At 40.4% G+C, this 18,074-nt stretch overlaps 1 protein-coding gene across 4 annotated transcripts; it reads left to right on the forward strand.

Annotated features, from left to right (window-relative positions):
* Positions 1–1,091: 1,091 nt before the first annotated feature.
* LYSMD2 (LysM domain containing 2) lies at positions 1,092–15,781 on the forward strand. Of its 4 annotated transcripts, none has more exons than XM_039889046.1 (3): positions 1,092–1,537; positions 13,359–13,690; positions 14,734–15,286. In XM_039889046.1, exons 1-3 carry the CDS (start codon positions 1,265–1,267, stop codon positions 14,774–14,776), a joined length of 648 nt encoding a protein of 215 aa, XP_039744980.1. In that variant the 5' UTR covers positions 1,092–1,264; the 3' UTR covers positions 14,777–15,286. The 4 variants fall into 4 exon arrangements, with proteins under 4 accessions (XP_039744980.1, XP_039744983.1, XP_039744982.1 ...); XM_039889049.1 differs by lacking the exon at positions 1,092–1,537 and adding an exon at positions 2,155–2,172 and having other exon boundaries at positions 14,734–15,781; XM_039889048.1 differs by lacking the exon at positions 1,092–1,537 and adding an exon at positions 6,471–6,487 and having other exon boundaries at positions 14,734–15,781.
* The last annotated feature ends 2,293 nt before the right edge of the window (positions 15,782–18,074 follow it).

The raw sequence follows: 18,074 nt of genomic DNA on the forward strand, positions 1-18,074 counted from the left end.
TTAAAAAAATGTAGACAGAGTATTAGAAGAGTAGCATTACGGGTGGAGGGTATAGCACATACAAGGCATGAAGATAGGGAAAGGGTCAAGTTTAAGTGGCTGTTTGGCAAGAGCATATGGAGTGTACAGGATGATTGTAGATGGGGTATGGCCAGAGCATGAATAATAAAAATGGAAAGAGCAGCTTAAATGCCAGTGTGTATTATGTTAATGCTGTTGTTCACAGGAAACCACTGAAGAATTTTTGGGTGGGAGGGTGATGTGGGGGCTGCTTGCTCCTTTCCCATCCTTTCTCTCGGCTCCTGAGCCTCTGTCCAGCACAGCAACATATCGAAACTTCAGCCAATGAATCAACTTCCAGTCTCCTAACCTGCCTACAGGGTATCTCATCTTTGAGAGCTGTCCAGAGTACAACAGAAATCTGGGCATTAGAGTCTAGTAAATGCGCCCCACTCTGTGGAATGCTATTGCAAGCCAGAATGTCGAGGAGAGGGTGTTCAGATGAAGAACACAGATAAGAGGTCATTGGTAGATTTAATTATAATACTTCGGGGAGCTATAATTTCAGGATATTAAAGAGGAAACCAAACCAATAAAGCTGGATGCAGATAGTATATCCTGAACAGGAGAATAGACCGTCGCGAGTCAGACTTTTAAGACAACCCAAGACTAAAATCGGTTCTGGTGTGCAATGAAGAGTGAAACGCAAACACCTGGAGGTTAGTTTGAGGTCATCCACCAGGCCTTAGAAGTATTATCCTCCTGGTATAATGGAAAGGGCTGTACACTCCAGTAACACATCGTGTTAAGGTTTTCTGTGATATAGACTTAGAGGTCATCCGAGTGGGGAGAGGGAAGTACCCGTAGCATGGAAGAGTTTGAAGGTCTGAGAAAGCTGGTGCCTGCTGGGGAATCAATAAAGGGCGCAGAGCGAAGCTTTGGTGTTTTGGTGCGATCAGGGCAGGGCTCTAACCAGGCTCTGTCCGCCTAGCGTGGGGTTACACTGAGGGCCGACGACACCTAAGGATGGGCCGCTCTTAGCCCTCGCGGCCGCGGGCTTGGGTGCGCTCCCCCTCACGCCGCGCGGAGGAGGAGATACGCGCCACGACAGGCCCGCAGCTTCCCGCCGCAGCCGCTAGCTCGCCGCCCCCGCGGCACGGCCAGGCTCAGCCCCGGTGAGGAGGAAGCAGAGGCGGTGGCGGTGGCGGGGCGGAGGCACCGCCCCCCTGGCCGGCTTCCCGACCTGGCGGCCTCCGCAGGACCCATGGCGGATCCCTCGCCCGCGCTAGCCCTGCGGGAAGACGGCCCCCGCGCGCCCCGGTCCTTGGCCCCTTCGCCGCCGCCGCGCTCGCGCTCGGGCTCGGAGCCCGAGGAGGCCGAGCTGTCGCTGAGCCTGGCCCGCACCAAGACCCGCTCCTACGGCAGCACCGCCAGCGTGCGGGCGCCCCTGGGCGCCGGCGTCACCGAGCGCCATGTGGAGCACCGGGTCCGCGCGGGCGATACGCTGCAGGGCATCGCGCTCAAGTACGGAGTCACGGTGAGCAGGGGCGGCCTCCTGTGCCTGCGCTGGCGGCGGTGGTTGGGGGAGCGCAGGAAGATAGGGCGAGGGGAGGAGGGGAGAGAATGGCTTGGGGCGGGGCACGTGAGTAGTGGGGGTCGAAGAGGCTGTCGTCTGTCCCCCGCAGGCGGAGCCCCAAGCGCTCACTCCGTGAGTGGTGCCGGTACAGCGGTGGTCGCCAAAGCTGGTCCTGCAGCTGGGGGATGGGGGGTGGGGCGGGGAGAGGCGGGGCCTCCAAGGCTCCCTCCCCAGGTGGGTGCATCGAGTTCCCGGTGTCCTGCCCAGACGCAGATCAGATCTGTCGCGTGAGGAAGTTCAAAGAGGACCTGGGCTTTGTCACCGCCGGGGGCCACGTTCACCCGAATTTCAGTCTCGTTCATACCATTACGTGTATATTTACTCAAAATCTGTCTGACGTGTGGACTTGGGCAGAGTATTTGGTTTTCTATGTAAACAAGCCCTGTGATGAGTCAGGAATGGTAGTTGTTCCCTCAGGATGTTCTGGTTCTATCGATTATGCTTCTTTATTTAGAAGTGAAATTACACCCCTGGGCTCACTGGCAACTGTGAATGTGACACCTGTCGCTAAGCAGCAGCCAAGAACTGTGGTCTAGGTGAGCTGGAAAGCTGTGTTTATTATAAATTTATAAGTGTGTTTGTCTTGGGCATATTGCATTACACCTCTGGGAAGAACATGGAAACCTGAGGGAACATATTGTATCATTAAAAATACTTATAATTAACTCTGAGCTGTGTGATGGCCTTTTTGCATTTGCATCTGTGTCAGTTTTCAATGTTTTTCGTGAAGCACCTTAGACAGCAGTGGGAAGAAAGGTGATCTTATCTGTCTATATTTTTCTCTTAAAGTGAAACTCTTTCTGGCCCTTCACAAATGGCAGAGACTGAGTAATCTATTTTGCACATTCAAGCTGGTATATGTTTACCTAGCAGATCCTATCGTTTAAACATTTTGAGCAGGGATCCTGCTCTGCAGGCCAGTACGAATGTTATTATGCTGTGGGTAGTCCCATTCTACCCTCTTGGGAGTTAACTTAGAACTACAATTTTTATGTGCATTAATGGGGCCTGGTTTGGGTCAAAGCCAGAGGAAAGCAGGGTTGGCAAATATTAGTAGCCACCTTTTGCTGAATGCCTGCTGTGTGCTGGCATTGCATTTGTCCTATCCCATCTTATTCTTATTCAATTTGATTTTCCTAATAAGCCTTGAGATAGGTATAATTAATCTTTTTACAGACGAGAAGATGGATGAGAAGTAAGGATATTTTCCAAGTAAGTTTATTCATTGAGAGCAGCTCAAATAGTCATAGTGATAAAGCATTCATTTTTCTTAGACATTACTTAACGATTTCCACCCTCACTTTTATCCTAATCTTGTCAAGAGCTCTCGTAACATCCTGGTTACTGAAGAAGAAAGGCCTTTTCTGACTGGTTTCTGTGTGTCTTACCTACTAGGCCAGGTGACTGCACCTAGGAATCCATGAAATCCAGAGAAGTAGTATTTGCCTGGTCCCTGCCCAGAGCAGTCTCTCTGTAACCTACCACCCTCCATGGTTTCACTTGACTTGCTTAGGGCTCCTGAATATCTGCTCACTATAGTTCTCTACCTTATATCAAATGCTTTTTAACCCCTGTTTTTGGAATATAGATCTTGTTATTCATAATCTTATCATCCCTTTCCATTAAAGTATAAATTAGATTTTTCATTACTTTTATAAAGACTTGATTTTAAGATATTAAGCTCAAGTATAATGAATTGAGAACTGTAATCTATAGCCACAAATAGGCTACTACAGAATTTCTCACCTGCAGCACTATCCATGTTATGGACCAGATAATTCTTTGTCGGGAGGGTGGGAGGGGCGGGCGGAGGGAGAAGTTGTCCTGTGCATTGTAGCAGCATCTCTGAGCTCTGCCTACTGGATGCTGGTAGCACCCCTACCCCATCCAGACATTGCAAAATGCTCCCAGGGAAGAAACTCACTCTTTGTTGAGAACCACTGGTTTACTACACATATACCATTTACTTTGGGCCCTGAACTATATAGTTTATGAATTTATGTAGAACCAGTGAAAGTGATCATACTGTCACAGTGAAGTGATACTCTTGCTTTAATTAATATCTATGGATAGTAACTGAATTTGCTCATTATAAATTGAGATTTTAGGTGGAAACTTGCTCTGATTGAACAGAAAGCAGTCGAGTGAGTTAAATTTCTAATATTGACTGCCAAGATCATCAACATATTTAAATTATTGTTTAAAGGCATAGGTGATAAAATGTTTGAAACAGCAGGGCACCTGGAAATTGAGTCAGTCCAGGCAAACATTTAACTTGAACATCCCATGTCTGGCAAGAGCAGAGCATAGCTCTGCAATTTTACTTAAAGGAGCAGGAACTCAGGGGAGGCTGTCTGCCTATCACAGTTCCCCAGCACCCAGCTGGGAGTCCAGGCAGGACCTCAGTCCCTTGGTGGAGGAGACTAGTAAGAGCCAGTAGTATTTTAAATACAAAGAAGCTCCCAGAACAGAGACTCTGACAAGGAGTGAAGATGGAGATCTGGTTGCCAGTCCTCGGTTACCAGGGGAACAAGCTGGAAACTGGTTACCTGGAGTGGTACTCAACAGCTAGCAGGAGCAGGGTATATCCCAAGACGTGTGGAAATAGATGTGTCCCCAAAACTTGCCTGCACAGGAGAATGCCCTGAGACAGACTAAAAAGAAAAGATTCTGGCTGACCTTGAACCTACTTAATCAGCCTATCCAGAAACGGAGCCCGGAAATCTTCATACATATACGTATGGCCTTTTCGCTTGTTTCCAAAGCACCCTTCATGGGTGCGTGACTTGTGCAGTCACACAGGGCCCCATGCTTGGAAGAGCCCTGCACTTGGTTTAATGCCTTGCTATTACCATCTGAAGTTTTTAATAATTTGTGGACAAGGGCTCCACATTTTCTTTTTGCATTGGGCCCTACAAATTATGTAGCTGGTCTTGGCTGTGAGACTTGCTCCCTTACTGCCTTCAGGTCTTTGCTTAAATGTCTTCTCCATGAGACCTCCCTGACTACTCTATATCAAATTTCAACCCTTCTCTACACTGGTGCCCCTCACCCTTTCCCCTGCCTTGTTTTCCTAAACGTATTTATCATTCATCTAATTTTCTTTTTTCTTTTTTCCAGCTTCTATCTTTCTGATGATACATTAGTAAATAAATAAAAATCCATGCCCTCATGGAGCTTATATTTTAGTCAGTGGAGACAGTAAGTAAACAAACTGTTATATGTCAGGTATTGATAAGCAAAATAAAAAAAAAATTAAGCAGAGAAAGGAGATAGGGAGGGCTGGTGGAAGTGGCTGCAATTTAAAATGATGTGGCCGTGGAAGACCTCACTGAGAAGAAGACAAGGGAGGGAGCCATGCAGGTATCTGTGGAGAACATTCTACACAGAAGGAACAGCAAGTAGTACAAAGGCCCTGAGGTGGGAACATAATTGACATGTTTTAGGTATAGTGTAGCTGGTGCTTAGAATGCAAAGGGGTGTATTTGGGCCGAATCACTTAGGGCCTTGAAGGCCATTATAAGAACTTTGGCTTTTCTGAGTGAATTGAAAATTTGAGCAGAAGTGTGACATGATCTGACTTATACATTAAAAGGGCCACTCTGGCCACTGCTTTGAGAATAGGCTCGTGTGGGGTGGTGGGTGGGGTGAGGGTGGTGCAGATAGATGGGTGAGTGCCACGGCAGGGAGACCAGATAGGATGCAGGCTTTGCAGTAATGTAGGTGAGAGGATAGTAGCTTGGACCAAAGCAGTTGAGAAGGAAGTGGTGAGAATGGTTGGATTCTAGATGATTTATTGATATGCTATACATTTTCTGCTTACCTGTTTACTGTTTTGTTTGAGTATCTCTGCCTTAGAGATGGGCCCTGGGATTCAGGAAGCTTCTCCATGGGAAAGAAAAATGTGTACGTTCAAGAACCTGGCCAGGTCTGACACCCGATGGACCTAGTTCTTCTGCCAGTGACTTAGAAAATATCTTAATGACTCTTCCCACCATGCCTTTTAGTCATTCATAGTTATTAATATCTGGCATTCATTATTTTTTTTTACCTACTTTTTTGTTGAGCCTGGTTTATTTGAGGCCCCATAATGCTGGGGCTACAAGATAATGCATGCTGTCCTCTTTTATTCATGGTGAATTTATCAGCTACTGCTTTCCACCAGCCTATAGTTACTTGAGAAGCCAAGCTGCTTGAGTGATTGATTCATTTCTGTATATTCTGAGCCAGGCCTGAGTTGGGCACATGATAGGCCCTCACGTAGGTATGGATCCAATCCACAGGAAAGCCTGGCTAGTATGATGTCACTAGGCCCTGGAATTGAGCAGACCCTTAAAAATGAGGCCCAGGGCACAGTTTGAATGAGAGGATGCAGCCTGCTTGACTTGAATTACAAAGTTTGATTTGAGGCTAGCTCTCCAACCTACAGAAAGAAGACTGCAGCTTCAGTTGGTACTTGGTGCCCTTTTTTCCTCCCCCAGCAATAGGTCTTTACATGTAATTAAATATAGGTTTAGATATGAGCATCTTTATCTGAGTAAGAAGCATTTGAAGAAGTAGGTCTGGGAAACTGAAACTGAAATTGTAACTATTAAAAACAGTTCGGGTCTCAGAGTTGTACTTTCTTGGGCTGGAATTTCCCTGGCTATGCTTATCTCCACTGAGACATTAAGTCATTAGGTATGTCCCTTACCTAACCTAGTATTCTAATTTAGTTATGGGTTTTGCAGTAATCCTGTTCTTCTTAGTTAGATGCATGCCTCTAGAGGAAAGTAACCAGCTTCAGACAGTCACTGTAAACTTTTTTTTGGAAACCGGAAACACATCTAGAGAACAGTATAGAAACTAAAAGTGAGTAGGAGGCAGTGATGTTACTTATTATTTGCATAAACTTTCTTCATCTTTTTATTTCCCCCTGACAACTTGCCTGTCCTCTCCCCTCTCTAGAGGCTAAATTGTTTCCAGTGCCCTCAGACATTTCCTGTCCCATTTTATTCCCAGGGTCTTCTCTTTCTCCTCTAATGAGCTGCTAAGCCCAGTCACTTCTCTACACTTCCCCTATCAGAAGTTACCTTGCTGAGAAAAGGTGAAACGATTGTCATTTTAGTGGGAACAGTATTGGGAGTTAGAAATTAAGTGTATGTAAATCTTTCATGATGATAACTTTAGCCCCCGCTGCTAATGGAAATTGTTGACCCTTGCAGGTCAAAGGGAAGAGAACCATAAATAAATAGTACCTTCTGTAATGAGAGGTATGGTAAACTAGCCTTTAGTAGTTGGGAGTTTTAATAGATTCTCATGTATTTTTTTTTTTAAACACCTTTATTGAGGAATAATTTATATAGCACAAAATTCACCCATCTTAAGTGTACGATTCAAGAACTTTTAGTAAATTTACAAAGTTGTATAACCATCACCAGAATCCAATTTTATAACAGTTCCACCACCCAGAAAAAAATCCCTGTGCTTATTGCTGTTACTCCCTATTCACCTCTCCAGCCCCAGGCGACCACAGATTGATTTTCTAACCTATAGATTTGCCTTTTCTGGACATTTTCTATAAATAGAATCTCACGTATTCTTCTGAAATAGCATGGAGAAGGAATAAATCCTTTTCCCCATTAGCACATGACAGTGGAGGAGTCTGATTGCCGCCCAAACCTAGAACTTATCAGGAGACAGGGGGTTTGTGAATCCAGCACATACTAGAAAATAATCTTGAGAGAATCCCATATTTAAGTCTGTTTTCTTTTGTGTAAAACGATCATCAAATGCGAGTTGTGTGTATGTGAAAATATTCTGCAAGCCACACAGTACTGTACAAATGATAGTTATTATGTATCCTGAAATATTTTTGGAAGGGTGTGCCTTTTTTTAAGGAGTGGAGAGTGTTAACCTAAAAATGAAAGGCCTTTCAAAACAAGCATTTATTGAGACCAATAAGAATAACCATTTAGAAATTATTAATTCAAGCAGAAGCCCAAATTATGTTCTGATTAGGAGACAAGGCAGTGGATATTTATGAGAAAAGGAAGGGGAATAATCACATCAGTACAAAGAAGGCATTTCTATTAGTGCAGATAACATAACATAGTGATGTTAGTTTTAAACCATGTTTTAATTTTTTAGTCCAGTAGTCATGAGTCCAAGAGCCATAATAACTGCTTTTTTGTTATCTTTGCAAACAGTTTTTTGGGAAACGAGATTGCTTAGGCCCTATTTTTAACGTTCCAAGGTTAGAGATGTAAGACATGCAAGGCAGTTTCTTTGGCACGGCAACTCTAGCTCCATTTTAAAGTGGCTCCATTTATATTATTGTTTCCAAGATGAAGAGAAAAAATTTGAATGTTACATTCACAGTTAGGCAGGTGGCCCGATGATGCTGACCAGAGTTGCCTTTGGGGACAGTTCTTGGCCGTGACCAGCAGCTGCTGTTGAGATACCTTTTGAGGATAAGTTTGTGATTTCCCCCAGAGTGACTTCAGCTCTACAAAATGTATTTATTTACAGGGGAGTCACTTTAAATAAGTTTTTTTTAAGTTATTGATTGCACTCATCACTGTGGTGGACCTTGTGATCATCTTGTTACTTCTTACTTAATTATTTTATAATCTGTTTCTTAGTGACCTGACAGTCAATTTATTGAGTCATGCTATTCAATCCTGATTAGAAAAAGGTTTTGAAGTGAAAGCGTTTGATTGCTGTACCTCCCTCTTATTTATCCACCCCCTATAAACAGAGGGTGATTCTGCGTCACCTTGAAAAGGTCACACTTTCTATTCTCAGCGTGAATTGGGCATTAGGAAATATTGAACAGAGGGCAGGTGGGGCAGCGTTAGCGTTTTCTGGCTCTTCCATGGATTGGATCATGACTTTTCCCAGAACATTAGACCCATCTGAATTCAGATAAAAAGATAAAACATTCCTAAAACATCATTTCACTGTTAGTGATTATTTGTAGACTCTTTTCTATGCTACTGCTATTTTCTTCGTAACTGGGCTTCCTGTTGCCACTGATGCCACTTTTTGGCCAATCCATTTTCCACAAAGCTGCCAGAGTAATCTTTAACTGTAATCAGATCGTGTCACTCCCTTTCTTCACCCTCCATTGGCTTCTCATCACTTTAAAAATAAAATCCAAATTCTTTACCTCAGCACCCAATACTTCGCATGGTCTGGAATGTGCTCTTTACTCCCTGCATTTCAGCTACACCATTTTCCCTTGTTCCCGGGTATTTGCAGCTTCTCCTTCTGGATGGAATGCTAACCATGCTCCCCCCACCCCCCACCGCCCCCACCGCCGGCTTTATGCATGACTGGTTTTATTCTATAACTTTATCGAGTAGGTAACAGAGTTTGGAGCCTACGTCATTAGTTCAAGCCATTGCTTGTAAAGGAGAACAAGTTAAGATCAAATTAATTACCTTTGAATACAAAATTAAATTTCACACCTCAGGGCATTGACAACATATAATATTATTCATCTGGGCTTGTTTTTTCTTTGTGTATTCTTACTTCATGGGAAACAATATTTTTTTATTGAGAAAAATTCCTACCTCCTTCCTTCTCATTTGCTGAATACATGTTAGGATCCGCTCTTACCTGTTGCTTTCTCGCTCTCACCAAATCTGATGGTAAGAGTTGCTAATATTTTTGATTGCTTCCTGTGAACTATGCCTTGTTTTAAACGCTTTACATGAATCGAATCATTTAATCTTCAAAATGATCATATTATATAGAAGGTACTATTATTACTCTTGCTTTACAGAAAAGAAAACAGACATAGAGAATGGATAGACAGTGGCAAAGCCAGGAATTGAACCCAGAAAGTTTGGCCCCAGAGCACACATTTCTAATTACTACCTTATAATAGACTCATTTACTGTTTTCAACTTCAGACTCAGATCTGCCCATCCTTAGATTCGTCAGTACCTTGATGCTAACTATGTCTGGCTACCCCTGATGTCCTTGATGCTGGCATCCCACATCTTATCTTAGATTCTGGATATAAGGGTCAACATACAACTTAAATGCTTGCTGATAATACTGAGATGGAGCCAGGTCAGTCTCTGACATCAGGAAGCTTGTGGAAAGGCAATTATACCAGTGAATTGTACAACAGAATGTACAAGAGCTAGGGAGGCCTGCCTTTCAATCCTTGTAGACTCTCTGACTATACCTAGCTTTTGACTCGGTCACCTTGTCTCATGCTCCCTGTCATTTGCCCCTTGCCTGGTTGTAATGGCCTGTCTTGCTCTGAATGTTAAATTTATCAGTCAAGGTCCTGGCAGGATACAGATAGTGTGCTCAGAGGGTGTAGCCAAAGAGAGTTTAATGAAGGGACATTTACAGAAATATGAGCAGGGTTAAGGGAACCACCAAGGGATGGTGAAGCACCCAAGACTGGCAACATCAGGGAGATATTACTCCTAGGCCTGAAGGGCCAGGGAAAGGAGCACTGTACCAGACACCGATAGACAAGGGCTGCCTGGCAAGAACTCTGCCTCAGAGGGACACGACCACCAGAGTCATGGTGCAGTCGTTCTGCTGGTGACTTCCTGTGGAACACCAACTGGAATCCTAAGAACAAAAGGACTTGGGTAGTGAAGTTCTTAAGAGGTCGGCTTCTTGGGGTTCAGAATAGGCTCAAGAAGAGTGGGGGATGGATTGGGATATCAGAGTGGGTTTAGAGAATAGCCAACACAACAGATAACTTACTACCCCTTTCTGGTTACTGCTCTGGGTTTATCTTTTATGCCTCTTCTTCTGACTTACATTAATTCATCCATCCATCCATCCATCCATCCATCCATCATCCCATCCATCCATCCATCATCCATCCATCACCCATCCACCCATCCTACTTATCCAATCACCCATCACCCATCTACCCATCCATCCATCCATCCATCCATCCACCCACCCCACCCATCCATCACCCACCCACCCACCCATCTGCCTGTCCGTCCATCCATCCTAAGCACTCAGTGTATGTCAGATCTTTGTTAGACCCTGAGAAGCTATAGAAATAACAGTTCTTGTCCTGAAGGAATTCAGTTTATGGTTGATATTCCAACCCTGCTTCAGCAATCAGATTCTGGTGTTCCTGCTTGTTTCTGTCCTCCATGATTATTCTCAGAAAACAATGATTATTAACGATTGTAGGTCCCTGCCAATAAGCATTTCAAAAGGCACTGTATCAATTAAGGCCTTTTATTTATAAGTGACAGAAAACCTAACTCAAATTGGCCTAAGGAAAAAAACAAATCGAAACAACAAAACCAAACCAAAAAATGGCGTTTATTGGTTCATGGAACTGAAAGGTCTTAGGGTATTCTGACTTGAGGCTTTGATTCAGAGGTCTGATTGCTCTCCTCCAATGTGTCCTTGTTGTCAAGTTCTATGAGGTAGAAGGATGGTTGCTAGCAGCTCTAGGCACATCTCTTTCCAGCAGAAAAAATGAGGACCTCTCTTTTTCCAGATCCTGCATCTCTGAATTGTTCTTAAATGAGACTGTGACCTATCATGAAAGCCAGGGCACTGTGAAGCACTCAAGGACAGGAATGACTCACATGCTCACCTTCAAGCCAGAGGAGAGCTCAGTGCCATTGGAAGCCCACATACTAAGAGAAATAGAGGAGGATGGTAGGTGATAAACACAAGGAACACTAAAGGCAGATTAGAATATACCTGAACTTGCTATGGATAAAGTATTCAAGTTATTTAACTCTCCCAAATCTAAGCCTAAACTAGCCAGAGATACTTAGTATTTTTAGATTTTAACTTCGTCTCTAAAATACACTGCCTATTCATGTTCTTTCTTTCTTATCCTTGCCTTCTCTCCTTTACTAAAACTAGAGCACAAAAGACCACTCCACCCTACACAAAAGATACTTTTATGTAATGTCTTTAAAAGGGGAAAAAAAAAAGCTTTAAATGTACTATTTGTGTGGATTCGGCTTATAGTAAGAAAGCAGAAAGAACAGTCTATTTAACTATTGTTTTTTCAGGCTCTCTGAAGTAGAAATCTAATTTCTTTCACTCAATCAATCTGGCATTAAAGGATCACCATAATTTGGTCCCATTAGTCATGTCTTTTAATCCTGGTGGTATGTGGACTTTAGAGTCAGACAGAAATTCCAGCTCATACATTTAAAGAACTACATGCACTTGGTCCAATCAGTCATCTCTTGCGTGCCTTAATTTTTTCATTGGAAATCTGGAAGAGTAAATACCATCTGCTGTCAGGTGCTCTGCTAAATAGCCTCTGTCTCTATTGTCTGTCTGTCTGTCTATCTGTCTGTCATCTACCTATCTACTTATTTCCTCTATATAAGTATGTATATAAAACCTAATTTAATCTTTCCAACAACCCTGTGAAAGGGTAGATGATAATGTCTTGCACATGAAGCAGCAGGCTCAATGAGACAAGTAATGAGCTCATATTCATGTAGTTGGTGTTGGTGGAGCTGGGATTAGAAACCAGGTCTGTCAGATTCCCAAGCCTGTGTGCTTAGCTATTGGTACCAAACTGTCTCAATTACATACCTCACAAGAAAGAGTTGTGGTTAAAATTAGATGGTACAGTGAACATAAAGAGCCTAGCATGGTGCTAGTCCTGGGCTAGTTGTGGGGAGAAGTCTGAAGATACATTGTAATATGGCGTGATGATCATAAGAGTAGGCATTTCTCCAACATGCTGGATGCCAGCATAGTTTGAGTCCTGCATGCACATACCAACATTGTGGACTTAGGCATGCGTCTTAACTCTCTTGACTGATTCATTGGTAAGAAGGAGATGCTAATATCTAGTTTACAGAACTGTTATGAAGTTTAAATGAAGTTAAATAACATATGTAAATTCCATTTCCCCTTTCCCCTCTACCTTTCATTCCCATCTCTGTGGTTTGGAGAAGGCATCCACAGGCTATGAAAGAATTTAAGGTTACAGAAACCTGTATAAATTCTAGCTTCTAATCTGCCAGTTATATGGTACATAATCTCTATGAACTTTGTTTCTTTTATTTGTAAAGTGAATCTTCAAATATCTACTCTGTTGAGTAGGAAAAAATGAGATCCATTAGGTAAAGTGCTTCCCACTTCCTTTCCTTACATGTCCCCCTTCTACCCATTCTTCAAGGTCCATCTAAAGTTAAAAGAATCAAAAGCAGAACTTCACCTTCTCTGTGAGGCCTTTCTTAATGACTGCAGCCTCAGCCTATACCATTCTTCCAAATTCTCATCCTGCTTATCTCTGTACCACCTCCTGCATCCATTATATTTATCAAACACAATTCTAGAGGTATAGGAAGCACTACATAAGTAAAATAATAGCACTAGTAAGTTTTTAAAAAAATCAAATAATAGAAATGTTAAAATAAGAATGGAATTTATTAAATTACTGCTAAAAATTCTATGTATTTTTAACTTTAGAGATTTAAGGCTGCTTAGTAAAAGCTGCCTGGTAGGGGGTACATCATTATAGTGGGGAGAAAAATTAGTTTTTTCTTTTTCAAAATTGGGAAACAGAATTAATTACCTGACATCTCTTGAAATAACTGAGGGCGTCTGGGGAGGTGACAAAACCCAAATTAAGAATCTTGAATCCAGAGAAATCATCACACGCATTTTGCTCATGAGTATTTTTAGTTCTGTGTTGTGTAATAAGTCCTACTTCTGGATTTATTTATATGTAACTCTGTTTTCTTTTTTTGTATTTTAGATGGAACAGATTAAAAGGGCAAATAAACTGTTTACCAATGATTGTATATTTCTGAAGAAAACTTTGAACATCCCAGTTATATCAGAGAAGCCTCTGCTGTTTAATGGACTTAACTCAATTGATTCTCCAGAAAATGAAACTGTTGATAGCAGTTTTTCTCATGAAGAAGAGCTGGTAGCGGCTGGGGAAGACCTCTCTCCTCCTAGTCCTCAGGAATCTGATGTTCAGTCTGTGCCACCTGAGGAGGTGTCAGCCAGAGATTTCCTGCAGAGACTAGACTTGCAGATTAAGTTATCAACACAGGCAGCCAAGAAACTAAAAGAAGAGAGCAGGTAAAAATACGCTAGTGAAATGTCAGAGGCTGAATAGATTACTGTTAAGATGTTTTGACTTGGGTAAATTTTCTTTTCTTTTTTTGCTTTAAAAACTATATTTTAATTCCAGAAAGGCATTTTTAATATATGAAGTCTAAACAGAGCCACTGCACTCCATATAAGGCTTTATCTGTTGCAATGCTTTTATCTCTGTTATTTATTATAAAAAGTTTGCTTCTCTGCTTTAATAGTATAACTGTCCAACTAGCAATTCCGGAAAACAGCCAAATAGAGACATCTAGTTGACACCTTCAAAGGAAGTAATGTCCTAGAGAATACTTGTAAAATACTGATCCTTATAAAATTTGTCAAAGAGTTTGTCCATTATTTGTTCCTGGCTGTTTCCTATATAAGATCTCAAGTGAGCTTTCTTCTTTGTTCTTTAATTTGGTACTAGGGCAAACCTTTCTCTCTCCTATAATATTGGTTTCCTTCTTCCTTTATGACTCTTAGAATGGCATAGCCTACTGTGTTCCCTTTTTTGCCCCAGCTACTAGAAAGCTTGTAACTAAAATTGATACTCAGTTCAACTACTATAATATTTCTTATGGTTAATATATTTGTATCCTTCTCTTTTCTTTAGTCCTGATTTTTAATTTTTATTTTTTTCATCTTATATGTATCCCCTTTGTTGTAGGCACCTCAAATCCTTATGAGGTAAAATAGTAAAAACAAACAAATATAAATATGAATATAATTAATTTATAACTTAATATAAATTTCACATACTTTATTTAAATGTTATATAAACAGATATCAATACACATAACAAGTACCATTCTTTATTTCTGTAACTGAGATGCCAATAAAACTGAGTCAGTAAAGTACATTCAAATGAATATTTGCATTTCATACAACTTTTAAGGAGTGTGTGATATTATAAATTGGTATACTCCTGGACTTCTTTGGCAAATGGATAGTAAGTTGTATGATGAATGTATGTGTTAGTTGTCTGAGTACAGTTTTTAAACACTGGTTTATGCCGTATTTCTTTTTTTCAGAGATGAAGAAAGTCCCTATGCAACTTCACTCTATCACAGTTAGCTAATCATGGGGCATAATCTCACTTGGATTAAAAGATGGTTGAATCATAAAGAAACCAACAACTGAAGATTCATAGTACATCTTTAAATCACAATTAAGTAGTCCCACCTGTTGCAATTGCACTGAAGTGATTATTTAGCTCTGGCTTTCTATATTTTTAAGTCTGCATTATGGCATGATAACAAAATTGTATCCTAAAGCTCATCACTTTTGTAGGTGGTGGTAGTTTTTAGACTTGCTTTTGTGAATGTTAGTTGACAAAAGCATCAAAGACTATTTGCATAGTCAAGCAAAAAGCAACGTTTATCTCTTGAGAAATCCTAATTATATGAAAAACGTGGTTGCTGTTTAAGTGATGCTGATTTTGCTATGTGTTTATAACTTAAGTGCTATATATATTTCGATATGTGCTACATATTCTGTATTAATATAAAGAACCAAATTTTGTCTGCTATTTTGTAAAAAATAAACTACAAAAGTCTGGATGAAAAAATAAACTATGTTTTTATATTCGAGTCTTCAATTTTTTTCAACAAATGAGAAAAAATGAATTTTTAAATTATATTTTTAAAATAGTGGCACCTCCTCCTCTTTAATGGTTTTTATTATTTTAATTGCAATTTTGAAAAAGCTTCAGTAATCTAAATGTAAATCGATTGCAGTTACTAGTAATGTTTGCATTTTCATAATATTTGACTTGATGCATTTCAAATACAGTGAAAACATGGAATCTGATCACAAGAAGAAATAATGCCATGATCTGACGACACACTGGTGGATTATAGTTTAGATTTCATTGACAAGTCACTTTATAGAGTGTTTTGTAGTCACTATGTTTATTTGAATTGAGTGTTAGGTTTTTATTCACATTAATTTCATTGGTCTTACTTTTATTATATGTATGTTACAGCAAGAAACTTTAAGCAATATATTGTTTACAGTTAAATATTTTTTGTCTCAACTTCCGTTCAAGAGCCAGATTAAATCTTTATGCTTCCACAAAAATTCGTTTTATTTATTCCTCCCCAACATCCCAAAAGGGGTCTGCTTTCTATGGGGGCAAAAATGACTTTTGTTTCACATTTTCTCTCCCTTTTTTCTCTTTCCTCATTTTCTTCTCTCTGCCTCGTTCCTCCAGGTCTTCCATTAAGCAGGAAACAGTGCCCTTAGGTATTAATGCAGCAGAGCTTGAGAAACCAGAAATGCACATGTCCAACCCTTGAGGCGTAAATGGGAAACAGAAGCTGTCTGCCCTGTCTTGAATTTCCTGTTTGTTCATAATATATTTAATCCCTTGTTTTGTTTTGTTTTTCCTTGTTATTTTTTCCTCATTTTTTTTCATAATTACAACATCTCATGTTCTTATTTCTCGGTTTTTTTTTTTTTCTCATGTTATTATCATCTTTGATAGAGGGTGATCTCTTGATCATGCTCTGCTGCTTTCTTGTATCTATTATTATCTGAACTATGGGGAGTTAGTTGGAAGAAGAGAAAACTAAAAGAAAAAAATAAAGGAAAGGAAACAGTTGTGTATATAAGAAAAGCCTCAGGCCTCTGTGGAGGCCCAGGAACTTAAAAAAAATGTAAAGTTATGCTGTTTAACATAAATAATCTGAAATTTCAGAGTAATCCAAAAGATGTGAATTTAAAAACACTATCCGAAAGACATAAACTGAAAATTGAAATTAAGACCACAATCTCAAAAACATTTTTCTGAGTATTTTATTTTTGCCTAAGGTTTTTCTTAGCGGTTTCTAGCCCAAACTTTAAATTCATCGTGCCTACAGTTAAACTGTCCTGGATTCGAGTTCTTTAGTCCTTGCCTTGCATGTAGAATCACTGTGGAGGAATGGACAAAGCGTTAAGAATCCTGGGTTCTAGTTTCAGCTTTAACACTTCTGGGTCATGTGAGTTTGAGCATATCTTGTGCCCTTGGTTTTTTGTGTGTGTGTGTGTGTCATTTTGTTTTTTGTTTTGGTGACCGGTTTCCTCATTTACAAAACAGGACTGATGATCTCTCTCTTGTCTTGGTTATCAATAGGAGCTAAAGAATGTCAGTGTGTTCAGAAAGCTACAATAAACTCACTAAATAAATCTCTTATTTTTAAAAATTCTGCATACATATGAGATAAATTATAGCAAATGAATAAAATGCTTTAGTCACAGCCAGTTTTTTCTCTCTGATATAGAAGCAGCCCATTGGGACTACAGGACATGTTATCAAAGATGACTGATTAAAACAATTCCAATCCATCGTGCTTTGGCAAGTATAGTTTGGGCAAAGGTGTTTTTAGTTTCTTCACCGCTCACCAATGAGTACTGGCTTCTCGAGAACATATTAAGAGTTTAGTTTTTTGAGTGTCAGGCTTTGGTTTTAGTTTATTTTTGCAACTCTGGGGATGGAAGGTGCAGCAGTAGTCTCCTACTTACTTATGAAAAACAGCCTCTTACATTTTCCCTGTAAGTTCCCCAGTCCTCACCAAAAAGCGAATACCAAGTAGGGGCATTTAAGACAGGTATCAGAAGGCCATTTTATATAGTGACAGCTAAAATGCAAAGCATTATATTATTTTTATGATTCTCAACTGAAATATGTAGAAAAATAAGTAAGAATTTATACTGAATAACACATATTTAAAGCATTCTTTGGTTTGGGAATGTTGTCCATTAACATTTCAGGAGGACCCTGGGTGACTATTGTTTCTAGGGCCCTGTTTGTGGTGGTGACTGAGGAAGACGAGTTGCAGGGACCTGCAGTTCATTAACCTTTTTTTCCAAGGAAGCTCATCTCCCAGCTTTGGTTTATAAGGAAGAGAATGATTTTTTGTTGTTGTTGTTAAATTTATTGGGGTGACATTGGTTAACAAAATTATATAGGTTTCAAGTATACAATTCTATAATACATTGGCTGTATTCTCCAATCTGTGTTTACCACCCAAAGTCAAATCTTCTGTTACCGTATATTTGACCCCCTTTACCACTTCCTGGCTCCCTCCCTTTCCTGCTGATAACCACTATACTGTTGTCTGTGAGTTTTGGTTTGTCTTGTTCGTTTGCTGCTTTCAGTTTTGTATCCCACGTAGGAGTGAAATCATGTATATGGTTCTTCCCTTTTTCCATTAGACTTATTTTGCTTAACACAATATTCTTATAATCCATTCATATTGTTGTAAATGGCAGTATTTCATCTTTTCTTATGGCTGAATAATATTCTATTGAGTGATCTTTATCTGTGTTTCTACCATATTGCCTGGCCCTCTTGTTTTCTGTTGAGAAAACTCGGCTTGGATCAAGTCCA

Source organism: Pteropus medius, unplaced genomic scaffold, assembly GCF_902729225.1.
Source record: "Pteropus medius unplaced genomic scaffold, Ma_sr-lr_union100, whole genome shotgun sequence".
Taxonomy (NCBI): domain Eukaryota; kingdom Metazoa; phylum Chordata; class Mammalia; order Chiroptera; family Pteropodidae; genus Pteropus; species Pteropus medius.

Bases quoted from the DNA above. Each gene is read 5' to 3' on its own strand.
- LYSMD2 (XM_039889046.1), top strand. From the start codon at position 1,265: ATGGCGGATCCCTCGCCCGCGCTAGCCCTGCGGGAAGACGGCCCCCGC. The intron at 1,538-13,358 runs GTGAGCAGGGGC...TTTGTATTTTAG, and splicing joins CGCTCAAGTACGGAGTCACG to ATGGAACAGATTAAAAGGGC. The intron at 13,691-14,733 runs GTAAAAATACGC...TCTTTTTTTCAG, and splicing joins AAACTAAAAGAAGAGAGCAG to AGATGAAGAAAGTCCCTATG.